The 20,288-nt window shown below is 38.6% G+C and overlaps 1 protein-coding gene across 2 annotated transcripts in view; it reads left to right on the plus strand.

The window, feature by feature from the left end:
• The window catches only part of MAPK14 (mitogen-activated protein kinase 14), a 76,748-nt gene that overhangs the window by 24,937 nt on the left and 31,523 nt on the right, over positions 1-20,288 (plus strand). For both annotated transcript variants that reach the window (XM_037519590.2, XM_037519591.2), the window contains exons 2-3: positions 9,986-10,115; positions 16,318-16,376. In XM_037519590.2, coding sequence (XP_037375487.1) covers positions 9,986-10,115; positions 16,318-16,376 — 189 coding nt within the window. The remainder of the gene's footprint in view (positions 1-9,985; positions 10,116-16,317; positions 16,377-20,288) is intronic.

Below are 20,288 nucleotides of genomic sequence, written 5' to 3' on the forward strand. Positions count from 1 at the left end.
GAGGTGCATGATTCCAGGTGCCATCCTATGTACTGTAGACTTTGGAAAGACAAAAAAAAAAAAAGTTAGAGTAATTACCAAGGAAGGGTCATAGCTTTATTCACCATCTCAGAGTTTTCAGTGTTCCCCTGAAGTCAGTCCTGGGGTATCCTGCAACAGAAACTGGAAGAGGAAAAACTATTCAAATGTTTCCTTTTCTCCTAAATAAATATCTGAGGTTCATAGGACCAACAGGTTTTGGTTTCCATGTCATCACCTTCTGGGACTTTCTTCACTCTGGGAGTGATGCATCCAAAGTTTTCTGCCTACAAGTTTCAATGTGTAAGTGGTTAACAAAATATCATAAGGGACAAACCATTTCTCTGACAGTTGAGCTTGAGCATCTATCTCCACTCTGCCAAATCTTATTAAGACCTGAACACTAACTCTGAAAGGATGAATCGTTCATCTGAAGACATAGAAACCCTAGAGAGAGCCAAGTTGTCAGTTACAGCTACAGTTTCCTAAATATGTTTTATGTATTTACATTTTACATAATATGTTTGATCCTACATTCTTGTCCTATGTCTGGTACAGTGTTCAAAACTGAAACTTGGAATGGTCTTTCAAAGAAAATTTCAAATAACCTTAAAAGTAGACTACTTTCGGGCCTCCCCTGGTGGTGCAGGCGGTTGAGCGCCGCACTGTGAGGCTGTCCACAGCCTGTGCAGCGCTGGCTCGATCCAGGCCGCCAGCGAGGGTCTCACATGGTGCAGCAGACCTCTCCTGTCTCACCCGCTGCTCCCCTCAGCAGTGTGTTTCGTTAGTCTGCCTGTTCTGTTACCCGCTCTGGCTCTGGTAAATCCTCTCACCCTCCCGTGAATCTGGCCTGTACCCTGGTTCTTGTTCGGATAAATAAATAAATCTTTAAAAAAAAAAAAAAGTAGACTACTTCCAGGGGCCATTCTTACCTGAAGGATGATCCCAGTGCAGATGGATTTTTTTGCATAGTTTTGCCAAGGTCTTTAAAGTGTGAGTCTTTTTTGCAGTTTGCCCTGTAAATTGTGGTCTCCAAGCAACATTTAGTTTCCAGTAATCTGTAAGGCATTATTTTCTGAGCAACCTTTGAAACAAACACAAGTCTATTGTCACTCTGTATAGAGGTGGGCAATCCGGAGTGAAGAAAAATTTCCTTCAGTAACCGTTTAGCAACTTCTGCAGCTTTTTTTCTGTCCTAGTGGGAAATGCTTCTATCGATCCCAAGAAGGTGTCCCCAAAGACCAAAAGCTACTTACAATAGTAAGTAGTCTTAGGCATTTGGGTAAAATCCACTTGTCAATCTTTAAAAGTACACTGGGCCCAAAATTAAACCTCAGTAGCTTTAGGGGTATGAGTCAGTCTTTCATTCTTGGCACATAAATGACAGCCTTGGATGATCCTGTAAGTTGTGCAAATAGTGACCCTTTAAATATGGGTGCATGGACTTGCCGGGCATCTCTCCTGTATGGGATCCCTCATGTAGATGTTTCAGCAGTGGGTAGGCTGGGGTCTCAGGGAGGAGATAATAACATGTGAGTTCATTCTCCCAGTAGAACTGAGGTCAAAGTTAGTAAATCCCTATTCACAGGCCTTTCTTCATCCCAGTATCTGGAGACAAAGTGAGGTAAGCCCACGAGAGGGATGAGTGCCTACTGGAGAGCAGAATGAATGTTGGCCTTAGCTGCATAGTTGGCTGTTCTCTTGCCTTTCAGATGCAATTTGGGGATGCAATTTCAGCTCCATCCCTTTGGCATCTATAACAAAGATCACTTTCAGCAGGTCTAAGCTCTCTAGTGGGTGCTCAGTGTTTTTATTGCTGACTATAAGGAGCCTTCCTCCTATCTGTATGGACCCCAGATGCATGTAGGACCATGAATGAACACTTGGAGTTAATGTACATGTTTGCCTTTTTTTTTTTTCCTAAAGATTTATTTATTTATACAAAAACTGAGGTATAGGCCAGATGTGCAGGAGGGCGAGAGGATTCATCAGAGACAGAGCGGGAAACAGAACAGGCAGACTGATGAAATACACTGCTGAGGGGAGCAGCGGGCGAGACAGGAGAGGTCTGCTGCACTGTGTGGGATTCTCCCTGGCCAGCCGGGATCGAACCCGCGCTGCAGAGACTGCGAACAGCTTCACAGTGCAGCGCTCAATCACCTGCGCCACCAGGGAGGCCCATGTTTGCCTTTTTTGAGAGAATTTCGGGGTTTGGGTCAGGTCTGTCAATTTGGCCATCTGTGCTGACGTCTGCTGGGAGGGTCTAATCTTCTATGGTGTCCTGAAGTGTGACCACTGCATATCCTGCACAGCAGCAGTGTTGTTCCATAAAACTCCCACTGTAAACAGCTCCCAGTCTGGATCTGGCAGGAACTGGTCGGACAAATCTGGTCAGCTAGCTTATGCTGTTTTAAACGTTTCTAGACAGATATGGTTAAGATTTCATCCTCAAGATTCTCTACATTGCTTGAAAGCAAGGTAGCTAGATTTAAAGAGCTAGTAACTCACAGCTGCCCATTAGGATTATCCAGTAGAGCTGTTCAGTATTTCCCCACTCGCCCAGCAGTGAATGTCCTTCTTCTGTTCTGACAGTGTGAAAACCTTCAGTGGCCTATGTACAATAATGGACTGACCTAAAGTAAATTTTTCTGCGTCACACAAAAGGTAACAAGGGGCAGCTATAGCCTGCAAACATGGAGGCCGTTCCAGTTGTTTATACAGGGATGCAATGAGTTGCATATCTGGTCCCAATAATTAGATTAGCACGCCCAGGCTGACTTCTTGTCATGCACATAGAATTGGAAAGGCTTCCTGGGGTCTGGCAGCCCTAAAGCTGGTACTGAGGTCAATTTTCCCTTTATTTCTTCAAAGGTTTGTGGAATTCTCTAAGATAAAGTTTTCAAGTCTGGACCTTTGAGGGCTTCATATTGGGGTTTTACTGTTAGCTCAGAGTTGGGGGTCCAAGTCCATTCCCATGTAATTGCCTTTAATTGCCGGGGACTTTGAGAGGTGTAATCACCTCTTTTCTCTTGGTCATGAGGCTTTGTTTGCTTTTCTTAATCTCAAATCCAAAATATGTTACCTTTTATTTGCATATCTGAGCCTTCTAGGTGACACCTTATAGCCACATTCTGCTCTGATTCAAAATCAATATGGTATTTGGGGGCCTCTCTGGTGGCACAAGGGGTTAAGTCACAGCACTGTGAGGCTATTGGCAGCCACTGCAGCACCAGCTGTATACCCAGCCAGGGTATCCTGACCCACATGGTGCAGCAGACCTCTCCTGTCTCGCCCGCTGCTTCCCTCAGCAGTGTATTTCACTGGATCTGTCTCTTCTGCTTTCCACTCTGTCTCTGGTGAATCCTCTCATCCCCTGCACCTCTCGCCTATTCCCCACTTCTTGTATGTATAAATAATTAAATCTTTTTTAAAAAAAAATATATGATATTTGCCAGAGAAGGTGCATAGTCAGGGCTGGCAATTATTAAATCATCCACATATTGTAGGAGGATGCCCTGTTTTATAATAGTTCACCCTTTCTAAGACCCCTAGCCAGTATTTCCCTAGAGAGTATAAGAATTCTGAACCTTTGTGGAAGCAGAGTTTAGCAGTATTGCAGAGTGCTTTTGGACTCAGTGTGCTGCCATTGAAAAGCAAAGAGTAGGGCTTCCCTGGTGGCGCAAGGGGTTAAGATGCAATCTATGAAGCTATCTGCAGCCACTGCAGCACAAATTTGATCCCCAGCCAGGGAGCTACCCATATGGCACAGTAGATCTCTTCTGGCTCCCCTCAGCTGTGTCGTTCAGTCAATCCTCCTCTTCTGTTCCCCAGGGGGTGAATCCTCTCACCTCCTGCACCTCTGGCCTATACCCCAGCTCTTGTATGCATAAATAAATAATTTTTTTTTTTTTTTTTCAAAAAGTAAAGAGTAGCTGATCCTAGTCATCTACTGGGATGCAACAAAAGACATCCTTCAAGTCCATACTGAGAACCAGCCCAAATCCCAAATAATGGCAGTTAACAATAAGGTGGCAAGATCTGTGAAACCTCTGCAGCTGCCCAGGGAGGCTCTTGAAAGGGATTCTCTGCCGGTGGGTTAAAACCTGCAATAAATAGTATGCTGTTCCTCTTCTGTCCCCTTTACAACTATCAGGGTGAGGGAAAGGTTACTTTATCTTTCTTTGTGCCATATGACAGGCCTCTGCCTTACTTATGCAGGGGCATAAAGGCATGTGTATATGGCAGCTCATCTTTTGATCTTTTGCAAAATCCCTCCAATTGCAAAATAATAAATAGTTCAAAGAGCTATCAATAGGCCATTATCCTGACTCTAGTGCATATGCAGCCCAAGCAGTGTTACAGGAAAAGAAAAAAAAAAGCTTCTTCTGCATTGACTTACAACTGAACTTGCTCAAGTCAGCTAGAATTTGACCACATGGACTCTCACCTCTCAAACCCGAAACAAAAGTGTTGCAAGCGTACACACACCCCTGAGAAGCCACCCAGAATAAAAAGTCCTAAGCCAGAGGTTGAAAACAAGCCTCATGTGTGTTTCCACAAGACCTCGTGTAAAACCAAAACCAGCTTCCAAACAACAGATTTTGCCACATCACCCAGACTAAACTTAAGAGAAAAGCAAAACAAAAACTGCCTACACTAAAGGTTGAACCCAGGTCTACATCAAAACATATACACAGAGAGCTTTACTGAAGTAAAACCAAGCTCCTCTAAAATAACAACAGAGAAAAAGTTAAAAAACAAAAATAACAAATTAGCAACAGAGAAATCCCACCACACACTCCTGCAACTGTAACTTGCTCACAGCGTGGCTTACCATGGCCAGTGCAAGAAAGAGTCCTTTGGGCTGGTCAACAACTGTGGTAATCACCCCATGTTGGACACCAACTATTAGTAGTCAACCCCAGAAATTAAAAAGGGGTGCCCTAGTTTGTGAGCCCTTTCCCTCGTGCTTAAGAACTCATGACAAGGCCCAAAAGCAGACATGCAGAAATTTTATAAAGGTTTATTTACAAGGGGAGTTAGAAGAGGGAGAATTACCTAGATACCACCTACCTTACCAGCAGTAACTGGGTGCAAAGTTGGAGCTGAAAAAGCAAGAGGTGAGGCCCACCTGCCTTCGGTGTTTTAAAGATCCACCTGGCCACTTGACTCTGCCTTTGTTCCCAGCAGGGCTCCTCACCCCATTTGGGAAGTCAGGTTCATGGCATCTGGGAGTTGTAGTCTATGGCATCTGAGGTCTCATAGTTGTGGAGATGGTGGGGAATCCTTTCGGGACATCATCCACTGGCTCAGAGTTAGCTCTTCATTGTCCCTCTGATAGATAGATTGGTCATTTGTGGTCAGATCACCTGAACTTTGTAGGCTATGATAGAAAAACTGCTTTTTATTTTACATGCCAAGGAGATTCTTTGAGGGATTTGAAATAGGGGAGTAATGTGATTTAACTTTTATTTTAAAAAGATTCTGTGATTGCTTGTGGGGACTATATTAGAAGGAAACAAGACAGGAAACAGGAGACCAGTATAAGAAGGCAGGCTGGTGGTAAGGATGCCTTGGACCAGTATGGTAGCAGTGAAATGAAGTTGAATTAGAAATGTATTTTGTATATGTAAACTGTAAGGCTCGATGACAGATTTGGATGGGGAGGCAGAAGTCGAAAGGGAGAAGGCCAGTATGATGAGGTAGGACAAATTTGTCATACAGTAATAGTTACTACAAATGTCTGGCTCTAGTAACTGGATGGTCTATTTATTGAGACAAGGAGACAGAAAGTTTTGGCATTTTGAACTTCCTAAGTTTAAAGTGCTTATGTGTTTTTCACATGGAGATGTCAGATAGGCATTGAAAAGAGATTTCAGCAAGAGACATTGATAATGGCATTTAATTTAAAACCATAGATAGAGGTGAGATCATATAGAAGCAGCATGTGGGAGAGAGAAGAAAAGACCCAGTAGCATGCCCTGAAGATCTCCGACATACAGATTTGCAGTAGAGGAACCATATACGATACAGACAGGAAAGGAGCAGCACGTAGATGTCACAGAGAGCCAGCAGAATGTGCTGTATGGACTCCAGGATGGATAGTGTTTTCGAGAAAGGGGAAGTGGTTAATCATGTCAATTGCCAGGCCATAAAAGTGACCTTTGGATTTGGTTACAGAAGTCATTAATGACCCCCAGAAGAGGAGTGAAATGATTGAGGAAAGAACAGGAGTTGAGGAAATGAGTTGTGCTTCTCAGATCTTAAGATGTATATGAATTACTGGGAGATCTTGTCAAAATGTAAGTTCTATTCTAAGGGCCAAGCCTCTGTATTTCTGAAGAATTCCCAGAGAATGCCAGTGCTGCTGGACCATGGGGTAGCAGAGGTATAGACTAGTGGTTCTCAAACTTGAGTGTGGAGTCAGAGTCTCTGATTCAGTAGGACTGAATCATAGGCACTGAGAATTTGCATTTCCTATAGATTCCCAGGTGATAGTGAAGCAACTTGGTCTAGAAACCGTACTTAGAGAATCACTGGAGAATTTTAACTGTGGGGAGCTTTCATTTGTTGAGGATGAGAAATAGCTAGAGCATTTTTTTTTTTTTCATTTGTTGAGGATGAGAAATAGCTAGAGCATATTTATGCTAATGAGAATGAGTCAGTTGATAGGGCGAGACAGAAAGAGAAGAAGGAGTAAAGATTTTGAAAAGATGAAGGAGGATGGTTTCAAACCAAGTATTGGGGTCTTGGATTTTTTGTAAGAAAGGGCATGTGTCCTAACTATAGCAGAGAAAGCAGAGAAGATGGTTTCAACTGCAGATGGGTTTGTAGATTTAGTAGTAGGTAAATGCAGTTCCCCTTTGATGGTTTCTGTTTTCTCAGTGAAGATAAGAAGACCACCTGCTGAGAGGAGGTTGGAGGAGAGAATCAAATGGTGACTTTGAGTAGGGGAATGAACTGACTAGTAAAAAGGTGACAGTATTGAGAGCCTTTTTGTGGGTAAGGTCAGAAATGAAACCAATCGAAGTGACCGTGCATCTTTTTTTCTTCAACCACCATTCTTAGTTTTAGACAAGGAGAATTAAATAGTTGAGATCACCCAAAGTTAGACTTTATGTAGATCAGTACATCAGAGAGAGAACGAGGCTCAAGGGAGCCTGTAGTTGAAGCCAGGCAAGAAAGGAAATGAAGAGGGGAAAGGGCTGAAGAAACAAGCAAGGATGGTGAGCTCCATGAATTGTAGCCAGGGCACAAGTAAAATTAGAAGTAAACTGAAAGGGGTGGGAGGTTTATAATGGGAAACACATGTTGTTATATTCAAAATTTTGTAGGCAGGACAGTTTTGGGGTGGCGATAGAGGTCTAGGGTAAGGCCATGGGGGTGGCTGGATGAGGTGGAGTTTCCTGTAGAGGTCAGGAAACCGAAAGGCCAGGATGTTGGATCTGCCCTCCACCTGGATGTTTAAGTTGCCAAGAGTGATGACAGAAGTTGGGAGTGGAGAAATAGGAGCTAGCGTTTCAGTAAGTGATGGAAAATTCCAGGTCAGTGGATGACAACATCAGAGAAGGAGAGATGATCATGAGCAGGGGCTTATGTAAAACAAAGGTTTATGATCTGCCAGTGGTAATGATTGGCTAGAAGGACACTGACCCCAATTCAAATCTTAAGATACCCGGGATATGAGAGCTTGCCCTACTAATGTCAGGGAGCTAGGAGAAGTAGTGTTGATTAAAGCAGAGTGATAAAGGGAAGTTTAGAAAAGAGATGGAAGATTTACAAGAGTTTATCAAAATTGGGAATTGAAGAGCAATGACATGATGTAAGGATTTGAGAATGAAAGGAAGGGGAAATGTGGACTAAAGAGAATCATGTGCAAGAGAATTTGGTGATAACGGATTATCCGAAAGTCCTGGATTCCCATTAGAGACTGAGATAAATAGGGGAATGAGGCTTGATGGAATCACTCCCAGTCTCTAAATAAAGAATTAAAATACATGTTGTAATGCAAATCAAAACTACCATGAGATACCATCTTACACCAGTGAGAATGGCACATATTAAAAAAACTAGCAACAACAAATGTTGGCGAGGGTGTGGAGAAAAAGGAACTCTTCTGCACTGTTGGTGGGAGTGCAAACTGGTCCAACCACTGTGGAGAGCTGTGTGGAGATTTCTGGACCTACTAAACATAGAGCTTCCATATGATCCAGCAATTCCACTCCTAGGTATTTACCCAAAGGACACAGAAACATCAATTCCAAAGAACACCTGCACCCCTATGTTTATAGCAGCACTGTTTACAATAGCTAAGCTTTGGAAACAACCCAAATGCCCAAAAATAGATGACTGGATCAAGAAGATGTGGTACATATATACCATGGAATATTACTCAGCATTCAAAAAAGATAAACACATGCAATTTGCAGCAACATGGATGGCACTGGAAGGGATCATGCTCAGCGAAATAAGCCAAAAAGAAAAAGAAAAATACCGGATGGTCTCACTCATAGCAGGAATCTAGAAAACTTAAATAAGGGACCAGGAAAACGAATAACTATAAGAAAGTGAAAATCAAAATCAACAAAAAACTACGAACCAGAGACACTTTTAGGGGGGCGGGGGTGGGAGGGGAGGGATTGGGGTCAGAATGGGGGGGCTGCAATTGTATGGGGAATATAAAAATAAAATTTATTATTAAAAAAATAAAATAAAATACATGTTGTTTCTTGCTGTAAATTTCCTACATGATCCAGCCTCCCCTACTCTCTGACATTCTTTTCCATTCTCCCCTAGCTCCCTGTGCTCCAGTATGCCATATATTTTTGTTAACCTTTGCTTCTTTTTTCCTTTATTTGCATTTGCTTTCCTAAGCAGCAGTTTAACAGAGTAGTTACCAACATTGAACTTTGGATCAAGACTCCCTGCTGTGCCACCTTGTAGCTTTATAATGGTGGGCAGGTTATCTAACCCCTCTGTGTTCCATTTACCTTGTTTGTAAGTGGGGGGAGGGTGATAATATTACTTCCTACATGTGTTGGAGGATTAAAAGAGTTAATTAAAAAAATTAATGGACTAGGCATTGAACAGTTCGTGGTAGGCAGTAAAGACTCAACAAATGTTAATATCATTTTTTTCCTCTGTGTGAAGCTTTGTCCCTGTATCTTTACACGATTGCTATTTTCTCAAAATTCAGTTGTCTCAGCTCACATTTACTTCCTCAGTTATCCTAGCAAAAATAGTGTAACTCCATTGGCTCTCTGTCACCCTTCAACCCATTGCTCTGTTTCATTTAGTCATAGCATTTATCACTGTTTGAAATTATTTTATTCTGCTCTTCCCATTATCCCCTGTCCGCTGAGGGTAGGCATTTGTTGACTTTTCCCTACTACATCTCAGTGTCTGAAATGTGCCAAATACTTTGTAGGTGCTTAGGGAATTTTCGTGTCAACTCATTGTCCTGAAAATTTACTGATTTCCAAGGCAGCGCAAAGTGACCGTAAAGCAGAGGCAGAGAAGACAGACAGTATTCAGCTCTTGTATACCAGTCTGTAGGCTTATCTAGATCAGGTGGTCGTCAAAACAGGCACAGAGTCACAGCCATTTAAACAATTTATTATCTGGCTGCTTTATAAGTAGCTAGTCACCAAGATGAGTAATTGCAACAGGGACCCTAAGCGTCACAAATTCTAAGATAATTTACTCTGTGGCCCTTCATGGGAAACGTTTGCTGACACCTGATTTAGATGCATGAAAAGACTAGAAAGAAATACCAAAAATAATAAAAGCTTTCTTTAGATACTGGGATTATAGGTCAATTTATTTATCTTTCTACTTTTTGTGGTGTTTTATTAGAGACCCATTTAATTTGGGAATGAAGTAGCCTTGTAAGTACTAATTTTAAAGTATTTAGAGCACTTTTAATAATAGGCTTTTTATGTTTTTTTTCTTTTTTTCCCCCCTTCAGTGCTGCTTTTGACACAAAAACTGGGTTACGTGTGGCAGTCAAGAAGCTATCCAGACCATTTCAATCCATTATTCATGCCAAAAGGACCTACAGAGAGCTGCGATTGCTGAAACATATGAAACATGAAAATGTAAGTTATTCATTCAATGAAAAATACTATCTGCTCTTGAACAGTCTGAGAAAAATTGTGTTTTAATTACTGTAAGTGGAAATACAGTAAAAGTGCATCATACCTTCACCAGCTTCTTGTGCTGGGGGGTTAGTGGCCTCAGCCTTGGCATGTAATTGTTCCGTCTTTCTGGAGAATCTAGTTTAATTCAAAAATTTTTACCAGGAAAATGTTTTAAAATAGGCTTAAATGAAAAAGAATATATTATGAAGTGGAATACAAAATTCACAAGAGTTTTTAAGAAATCATTAACAAAAGATTTTGTGTTCTTTATCTCACTTGGTTGAGGCTTATCAATACATGGAAGATCGTGGCTATTTTTGTTATTATGGGTTTCTTGGAAAAGTTTGAGGAAGGGTGCCTTCATCTCATTGAAAGTCCTATTGAAGATGGCTGTTTTATGCATAATTTTATTGTTTTTCTTTCTGATCTTCAAAAGATAGCCTTTTTAGATTTAGGTATTTTATTTATTTTTTTTTTAAGATTTATATATTTATACAAGCACTGGGTACAGTCAGAAGCGTGGGAGGGTGAGAGGATTCACCAGAGACAGACGGAATGCAGAACAGGCAGACTGACAAAGTACACTGCTGAGGGGAGCAGCGGGCGTGGCAGGAGAGGTCTGTGCGCCATGTGGGACCCTTGCCTGGTGGCCGGGGATCAAACCGGCGCTGCAGAGGCTGCGGGCAGCTTCAACCCAGCGCTCAACCAATGTGCCACCTGGGAGGCCCAGATTTAGGTATTTTAATATGACAAAAGCATTGTTTAAGTTAGATAAAACTTTTCTATCAATTGGGGTATTTAAGGGCTATGCCATCCTACAAAGGAGTGCTTAAGGATTCTAATATGATAACTAAATGGATGTAATTAGAATATTAACTGGAAGTGAGGAAACAATTGACAGAAGACAGTTATTTTCCTGAATTTCAAAATCAATTAAAAAATTCTGATTGCTGTTTGAAAGGAACTATAAAATTTTAGCATAGTAAAACAATGGGCATAGAGACCTTAGAGTCATTTAGCTCTATTGACTTTTACTGTGATATTACTGTGTAGAAAAAAATTCAAAATCTGTAAGTTTTTTACTTGTCTACTCACACTTTTTCTGTTTTGAAGATTGAACCTTCTCCAGGGTAAGGAAAAAAAAAATCACAGAAACGTCTTTATTAGCATACATTTATTTCAATTTCTTTTAAATTTGAGGGCATTAAGACTAAAATTTAGAATGGATTATGGAATAATAGATGCAGCTTCTATATTTTTGTGCTTTATTTTTAAAAAGCTTAGTGCAAAACTGTAGTCTTCCTAATCAGTGACATGCTTACAAGAAGTTGAGATGTGTGGATAAAGCTGGCAGGAGGAGCTTTATTCCAAGGTCTACAATCAAGGTAACCTGGCAGCTTAATTTATGCATTTACACTTGATTCTTAACACAGTTAAGTTTCATTTCACATTAATAAATGTGACAGAGACATTGTCATAGCTTTTTTAATAAAAAGAATACTTTGAAAATGGAATACAAGCCAAAAATCTATGGAACCCCAAAGCACCTCCAGGAAGCCCTGGGATCCCTCTGGTGTTGCCTATGCTAATGTAAGAACATCTAGTTTAAAACAGTGTCAGTGCTATACTTTATTGTTTTGCTTTTCTTCATAGAAAATTTAAGCCAGTGTTTGGGGCAAAAATTATTTTGGGTTATCTGAATCCATTCAGTGATTTTTATAGCGAATATAAACAGCTAGTTTTTTATGTGTTAATTTTCTGAAATACTTTGAAATGTATCTTTTCTGATGTTAACATTATTATATAGCTGGCTGGTTTCATTTGGGCCATTCTGTATTTGTAGGAATAAAGAGACAACAGTGATGGGATACAATTGTTCTAATTTAGGAAAGGCTACTAGACTCTAAAAAAAAAGAGGACAGACACCATTAAACAGAATTTTAATATATATGTTGTATTATAAGTAGTTTACTTAATGTAGTATCTTTCATTTTACTTTATTTGATATTTTAAAATAATGGGTTTATTAGGAAAGGCAAAAGAGAAAGAGAGGCACCTACATAGTGTGCAGGAGAGCTGCCGGCAGTCTATCTTTTTAATAGTAAGATGTTTGCCATATCAGTATAGACTGTTACCTATAATTACGTATTGGTGATTTATTGTTTGAACAAAAGAAGGCACATGGCTGAATGTTTTATAGTTCTCTATTATGTTGACAAATGTTTGAAAGAGAAATGGGAAGAGGCCAAACGTCTTAGACTCAGTGTAGAGAATTCATGAATTTTAGTCTTTTCTACAACTACTGTCAGGTGATTACATTGTAAAAGTAACTTTTCCCAAAAAGGAATCAAGACTTCCTCTTTATTTTTTTTAAAATCCACTGTTTTAAGCCCTGTCCAATTTTTACCTAACCTTCAAAGATATTACCAAACCTTCTAAGATATTACCAGCGCTACACTATATTGTATATTGTTTATTGTATATACTTTGTATATATTGTATATGCTATATATACATTATTGTGCATCCTTTGTTGTATATATAACAGCTTAAAACTCTTAAAATTTTAAGTATAGTTTACAAATAAAAGTTACAGGTGCCAGAGTGCATGAGTGATCTTTGACACACAGAATTGTTTCTGACCCACAACCCATAATTTATCTTAAATTACTTCTTTTGTTAGTGATAATTAGTGGTAGATACACATTTATCTGATGGGTTCCAGGAGCTAAGGGATATCTTCAGTGACTGTGAAGTTATTCTCTGAACAAGGTTAACTGGGCTATTCCTGATTGAACTTGTCACTTTTGTCTCATGAACACCTACTCTAAGGAAAGATAACAGGAAGCAGCTCACAGGTGGCATTCTTTTGCTGCCTGGGTAGGTGCTGCATATTATCCAGTAATATTTTGAAGTTTAAAATAATGGAAGCAATCTTTCATTAATTTTATTTGGTAGACCAAATGGTTGTTTGATGTGCTAATGGTAAATCAATTAGATGTTGTTCTTTGATTTTGCATACAAGAACTGGGGTGCAGGCCAGAGGAGAGTGGGGAGCAGAACAGGCATATTGACTGAAATACATTGCTGAGGGGAGCAGTGGGTGAGCCAGGAGAGATCTGCTGCGCCATCTCCCTGGCTGGGGATCGTACTTGTGCTGCAGTGGCTGTGGATAGCTTCACAGTGCTGTGCTTAACCCCTTATGCCACCAGGGAGGTCCCTGGTGTACTAATTTAATAAAAATGTATTACTTCTGTTAGTTTTTGGACCATTGTAGGGCAGTCATCAAAGACATTTGCTGAGTATATGTATTTTACTGTCAATGTCTTTTCTAAAGATTTAATTCTTAGGTTACTTTTAGGTGTCTAAAATCATGTAATGGCAGAAGGAGTAAAGATATAGGCTAAAATATGACCTGAATTAAAAGAAAATTTCCATTTAAGAACTGAGAAGTAAATGGATTAAAATATTCCCTAGCTCTATTTTAATGCTGGGAAACTTGTTTTATACTGTTTTCCTGGTGGTTAGTACTACAACATAAATATAATTAATGGAAAAGGGATGTTTTGTAAAATCACACAAAAAATTGAAAATACTTTAATGTAATATGGGTAGTTTTAATTTCATAAAATGTATTTCTTTTAAGAAAATTAAAATTTGGTAGGATATATACTAATATGCTTTGCTCTTTTTTTCTCTCCCCCAAATGTGTTCATTGTGCTTCTTGTAGCCAGGTTTTAATCATTTGAATAATTTAGTTTAACTTTATTTTGTTATTGGAAGTAACTACTTAAAATACTGTTGAAGTATTTGGAAGTAACTACTTCAAATAATATTGTTTCTGTGATATATATTTTATAATTCTTTATAAACCTCTAAGGTTTATAAAGATTATTTTTGTCAGTCCTTTGCATTTGGTACCTTTAGATTCATTGTCTACTTAATATTCCCTACAATCCTATGAAAAGAAACAATATCATCTCTGTGTCTTTCGTATGAAGAAAATGAGGCTCAGAGAAGATATTTCTTTTATTTATAACAAATATTAATTGAACTGCTATATTCCATGTGTTGGTGTTACTGTAATTAAAGAGATATAAAAGCTCAGGGATCCTAGAAATCAAACTGATTGTGATGTTCATATATACAGCAGTTTGATTCCAAAATACCTGTTGTTTTCAACCTTTCTTTTTTTTTAAAATTTATTTATTTATACAAGATCCGGGGTACAGGCCAGATGTGCGGGAGGGTGAGAGGATTCATCAGAGACAGAGCGGGGAGCAGAGCAGGCAGACTGACGAAATACACTGCTGAGGGGAGCAGTGTGCGAGACAGGAGAGGTCTGTTGCACCATGTGGGATTCTCACTGGCAGGCGGGGATCCAACCGGCACTGCAGAGGCTTCGGACAGCCTCACAGTGCGATGCTCAACACCTGCGCCACCAGGGGAGGCCCTGTTTTCAACATTTCTTATTGAATATTTAGGAGTTAGGGGTTCTCAAATAATCAGTGATTAAAAAATATGGTGATGGGTGAATAAAATTAGCATGTAGTTCTCAGCTACCTAAAGTACAAATGGGTGTAGAGGAGAGTAATCAAGCATCAGAGGTGTTAAGCCAGATATATATGAAACTAATGAAAAGTGTTAATCCATGGTTTAGATCAGGAAGTAGAAAGAAAACTATTTGACTTAAATTTAAAGCACTACTCAGAGGTGTGATAAGGTCACGAATATATTACTGGTGAGAGTATAAGTTGAACTCACATTATGGAGGACAATTGGACAGTATTAAAATCCTTAATTATATGGGTGCCCTTTGATTCTATACTTACTTTATTATTAAAATTTATTTCTTGAAATTTATTTTCTGAAAGAAAATACAACACATGCAAAAAAATACTTGCAGTATTCCTTAAATATCCAAATACAGGAAATTGGTTAAATTATGGTATACAAATGATAAATTTTATTATTGAAAAATAAATACTTAAGCACTTGAGAGTAGTCATTATATATTATGTGACAAGGCAAAGCATAACCTCAAATTATATGCATCAGAAAAATGAAAGGAAATATTTCAGTGATTTACTTGTATACATTTGTCTGTGTAAGGATCTGATGAATAAATCTGTACCTTTCCTCTGGAATAAATTGCAAAGACATGAAAAACTATTCTTGAATTCTGAGATGTTTTGTTTATTTGTTTTCCTTTTGGGTTCAGACTGTATAATTGAAATTGCTTTTAAAAGTCGGATGAATAGAGTGATATTCTAAGTATCTTTCACATGATGAGTTTTGAGTATTGTTGTATCTTCCTTTTAGCTGTGTGACCTGATTGGTTAGAGCAGCTGGCTGGCATGGCCACACTTGTACATCTGTTTTTTCCATTTAGCCAGATACTTTTAAATCTGGCTGGGGATTTTACAAATGAATTATAATATTTCGTGTTTGTCTTTTGTTTAATTTTGTAGAAACAAATGGTCTCAGTTAAGAGGGGCTGGGGGATGGGGTGGGGCATGGGTGGGAAATCAGTGTTAATCCATGACCAGAAAACTCTCAAAGAACACGGATTACTATGTAGCTCTTTGCTTTATCCTTATATAAAAATAGATTTTTTCTTTTTCATTTTAAATAGTTTGATCTAAATACTTGGTAATAATTGAGAAAAGCATCTTCACATTCAGAATATTATAAGAATAATGTCAATAATATACTGAATTTTTTAACTTAAAAAATCAGTTCTGAAGACTATAAAAGTAAAAAATTTCATGGAATAATACATCTAAAAAATAAAAATGATACTGTAATATCTGTTGTAGAAGTGTGATTTTTTTCTTTGTATTAACTATCTAGACTATTAGTGCTTTTAGTGCACATGTATAAGAACCCTAAATATTTTTGCCCACTGATTAATTAGTAACTCTATGTGGCCAAATTCTAAAGAGATTAAGATTTTTAATAGTAAAATAGGTTATTATAAGAACTAATGTTAACAAGGGAAAAAAACTGTATTTTCAATAGAAAATAATTTGGGCTTATTAAGCATATGATATTATGCTGTTATTTCACTGAAATTAGTTCCTATTAAGATGATTAAAACCTGATAGGTATTGTAGTAAATTCACCATTTACTGAGTTTGATTTTTATGTTTTCTTATAGGTGATTGGTCTGTTGGATGTTTTTACACCTGCAAGATCTCTGGAGGAATTCAATGATGTGTAAGTGTATCTTTGTGTTTCTCTTTCTCTCAGTTAGAGGATGAAAATTAGCAGCCCATTTCTATTCCTAAACCATTTAGCAATACATGGACTTCAAGGATTCTTTATTTCTATCAACTAACTGTTCCAGAGGATGGGACTAAATAGCAGATGATGTATATTATGGGTGGTATAGATTAGTGCTTTTATCATTTCAGGCACGTTTTGCCTGTTTGGAGAGTCAGTGGTTAGTATTTAGAAGAGTTCAATGGAGATGAATATAGGAAGTTTTGACTATGATTTTTGTTCTCAAATAACCTATCCCAGCTTTTTTTGTTTTTAAAGATTTATTTATTTATGCATACAAGAACTGGGGTACGGGCCAGAGGTGTGGGGGGTGAGAAGATTCACCAGAGACAGACGTGGGAGCAGAACAGGCAGACTGACTGAAATACACTGCTGAGAGGAGCAGTGGGCGAGTCGGGAGAGGTCTGCTGCACCATGTGGGTAGCTCCCTGGCCAGCCAGGGATCGAACTCATGCTGCAGAGGCTGCAGATAGCTTCAGTGTTGTGCTTAACCCCTTGTGCCACCAGGGAGGCCCCTATCCCAGCTTTTAAAGGGACATCTTTACATCATTACATTTACATCAAGAAATGTAACACAGTCCTGGCTTCATATAGGCCATTTGCTCTCTTATCCAACTTGTGTTTAGGAAATGGTACTATAACTGCATGCACATCCTTGAAGTATTGATTTCTGCACTAGCCCAAAGGGCAGGCTTCGCATGTTGAGAAAGTTAATGAATAGTGCTGATTCTCCCAGTGCGTGACCATCTCTATTATTCTAGCTTGTGATCCCCTGGGAAAGTAGAGCCTGCAGTTTTCAGGAACTAGTAGTATGGGTCTAAGGAAAATGGTAAAGGAAGCAGAGAAAGCTACTGTAAAGATATATTAAGTCAGTCACCACTGTGGCCTGTGGGACTGAAATCTGCCAGGGTCTTCTGAAAAGCTATACAGAATGCACCTATACAGAATGCACCTCAGATGGAGAGCCATTTACTCACTGGCTTCTGACCCCATGGGTGAGTGTTGTTCTATGGGACATTAATACCATTGCATCCCTAGGTTGCACATGTGTGGGTGTAAGACAGAATCCAGCACGTGCTCTTGTGCATTGTGTAAACTCTCTACTGAAGTTTTTCCAGTACCTGAATCATCACACCCCTCTCTCAATTCCTGATTCACATATATAATGTATACTGTATACATATATACTGTATGAGAGAGAATGGGAATAAGTACCAGATACATAAATACTGTATGAGAGGGAGGGAAAGCCTTCAATTTAGTTATACATTTTGTCCTGTTGAAATTTTGGCATTCCTCATTGGAAAAAGTGACTATTGTAAAAGTTGGCCAGACTTCTAGAACATAGATGCTTGTCAATAACCTTTACTTTCTGTTGTTCCCGGTGGAGACGGTTTCTCCCCACCCTTAACTTAACCTGAGTTCAGTTTCTCCTACCCTTATCCTAGCTGAGTCTAAATACCTTTTGCTCCATGAGTAGGAATATATGTTTGCGCTTGTATATTCTGTCTAAAGTGAGGGATGGGGCCTCCCTGTGGCGCAAGGGGTTAAGACGCAGCACTATAAAGCTGTCTGCAGCCTCTGCAGCATGAGTTTGATCCCTGGCCAGGGAGCTACCCACATGGTGCGCCTCACCTTCTGCTCCCCTCAGCAGTGTATTTCAGTTGATCTGCCTGTTTTGTTCCCCACTCTGTCTCTGGTGAATCCTCTCACCCCCCACACCTCTGGCCTGTACCCCAGTTCTTGTATGTATAAATAAATGAATCTTTAAAAAAATTTTAAAAATAAAGTGAGGGGTGGGGAAGGAACTGAAAAAGAAATGGAAGAGAAGGAAGAAAAATAGCAAAACATTTTCTCACCATTTAAATTTAATTGGAACATGGTATGACTAAGAACAGAAGATGAAAGAGGAGAATCTGGTCCAAGCACAAGATTCCCACCCACATTAACTTTGATTCTGCTGATGAAATTTTAAGAAACAAGCAAAGGATAAAATAGGCAATAATAAAGAACAGCAGTGCTTTTTGTGGCCCTACTTGACCCTATAATGTGAAAGATCCCAAAGCTTACTGGATGCTACCCAGGCAGCATGTGTGTTACACATTGTTGAGCCCTGCTGTAGTCTCTGCTTGGAAAAGAGAATATTGCAGAATGATATTTTTTTTAATAAAATAATCAACCTTTATTTTTAAAAGATTTTAATTTTTAGAGAGGTTTTAGGTTGACAGCAAAATTGAGAGGGAGGTATTTCCCATATAGCCCTTCTTCTTACACATGCATAGCTTCCTGCATTGTCAATATCACTCAACGGAAAGGTACATTTTTTACCAAGGATGAACCTATATTGACACATCATAATGACTCAGAGTCCATAGTTGACCTCAGGCTTCACTCTTGATATTGTACATTAAATGTATTTGGGGAAATGAATAAAGAAAAATCATTTTCCTCTGTTATGTTACAATGTACTTTTATTACCCCAAGAATAATGGTTTTTGATATTTTGCTTAAATGTGGAAGAAATGTTGAAGTAGTATGTTTGTTAATTACTTTGTAAAGCATTCGTATCAGGTCTGAATTAGATCCCAAATATTAAGGTATAGTTAAATTGAATTTATTTAACAAAGGAATTGATGATTTGCTAACCTGATCAAACACTATGTTTTGGTGTAATCAAGCATTGTGGAACTAGATTATGAATCTTTTTTAACCTATGTAAAAAAGACCTTAGTTAAGGCTAGCATCTGTTGGAAAGTTAAGTTTCATTCATTGTAATATCTTTAACTTCTTTATCTGTTTGAAGATCCACTAATTACAAATATACCCACTGAATTAAAGTTGCATTTATGTCTTCATTCACTCAACAAATACCATGAACAGGAATCTGTTCTTTCTAACTGGGTTCTGACTATTTTATTTCCAGTTTTGTTGAGATATAATTGACATGTAATATTATATAAGTTGGGTTCTGGTTAAAATAAGAATTGAGTTCATCTCTTCAGAGCAAATCTTTGTACTACTTGGTGAATATTTGCTCAGGAGAGTATTGGAATAGGGTCAGAATAATTAGAAACAATAGTCTTTCTCAATTAAGTCACAATATTGTTAGGAGAAATAAGTTTGAAAACACTTTGGTAGCCAGTTACCAATTAACCGTTTGACCCTATACTAGTCACTTTGCTCCTCAAGGCCCCAGTTAGCTTCCCTTTAAATGATGAAAATTGGGGTGGTTGAGTTCTGAAATGTTTTCAATCCCAGAGAATCTGAAAATGGAATAATAAATCTAAAGTTGCATTTAGGGAAATGTTTCATTGTTTAATTTTAACTCTTAGGGTTTTTCCTGTCACTGAAAAAAATCAGTACTTATCCAGACTATGGTTAATAGTGTTTTCCAAAGTCATTTTAGAATTTGCATAAGAAACAAAACATTCACCTATAATTTGGGTTTTGCAATTTTAAATTCCTTCCAGACAAATAAAATGAATGATACTCAGTGTTACACAGCTGGGATTGGTGGGGTCTGTGGTAAAACAGATTATTTGTATTTCCTAAAACCATTCAAGCAAACAAAAGCCCAGTGTTCTAGACAAATTATACTCTGAAGGTGAGAGTGGTGCTATATGCTGCCAGGTTTAGAACAGGCAGTAATTTTGAACATGAAGTTTCTGTGCCAATTAACAAAACAAAACTTCTATTTGATTTTCACATTTCCCAGTGATTTTTAATCATGTGTTATATATATATTTGTCTGAGTTATTAGTACTTTTCATTTATCATACAATTCAGATTTTTACTAAAATTTTAATTTCTCAGTTAGCAGGCATCCTGCATACATCATTTGTGAGA

This window comes from Talpa occidentalis, unplaced genomic scaffold (genome assembly GCF_014898055.3).
Source record: "Talpa occidentalis isolate TD23 unplaced genomic scaffold, MPIMG_talOcc4v2.1 talOcc4.2, whole genome shotgun sequence".
Lineage (NCBI taxonomy): Eukaryota > Metazoa > Chordata > Mammalia > Eulipotyphla > Talpidae > Talpa > Talpa occidentalis.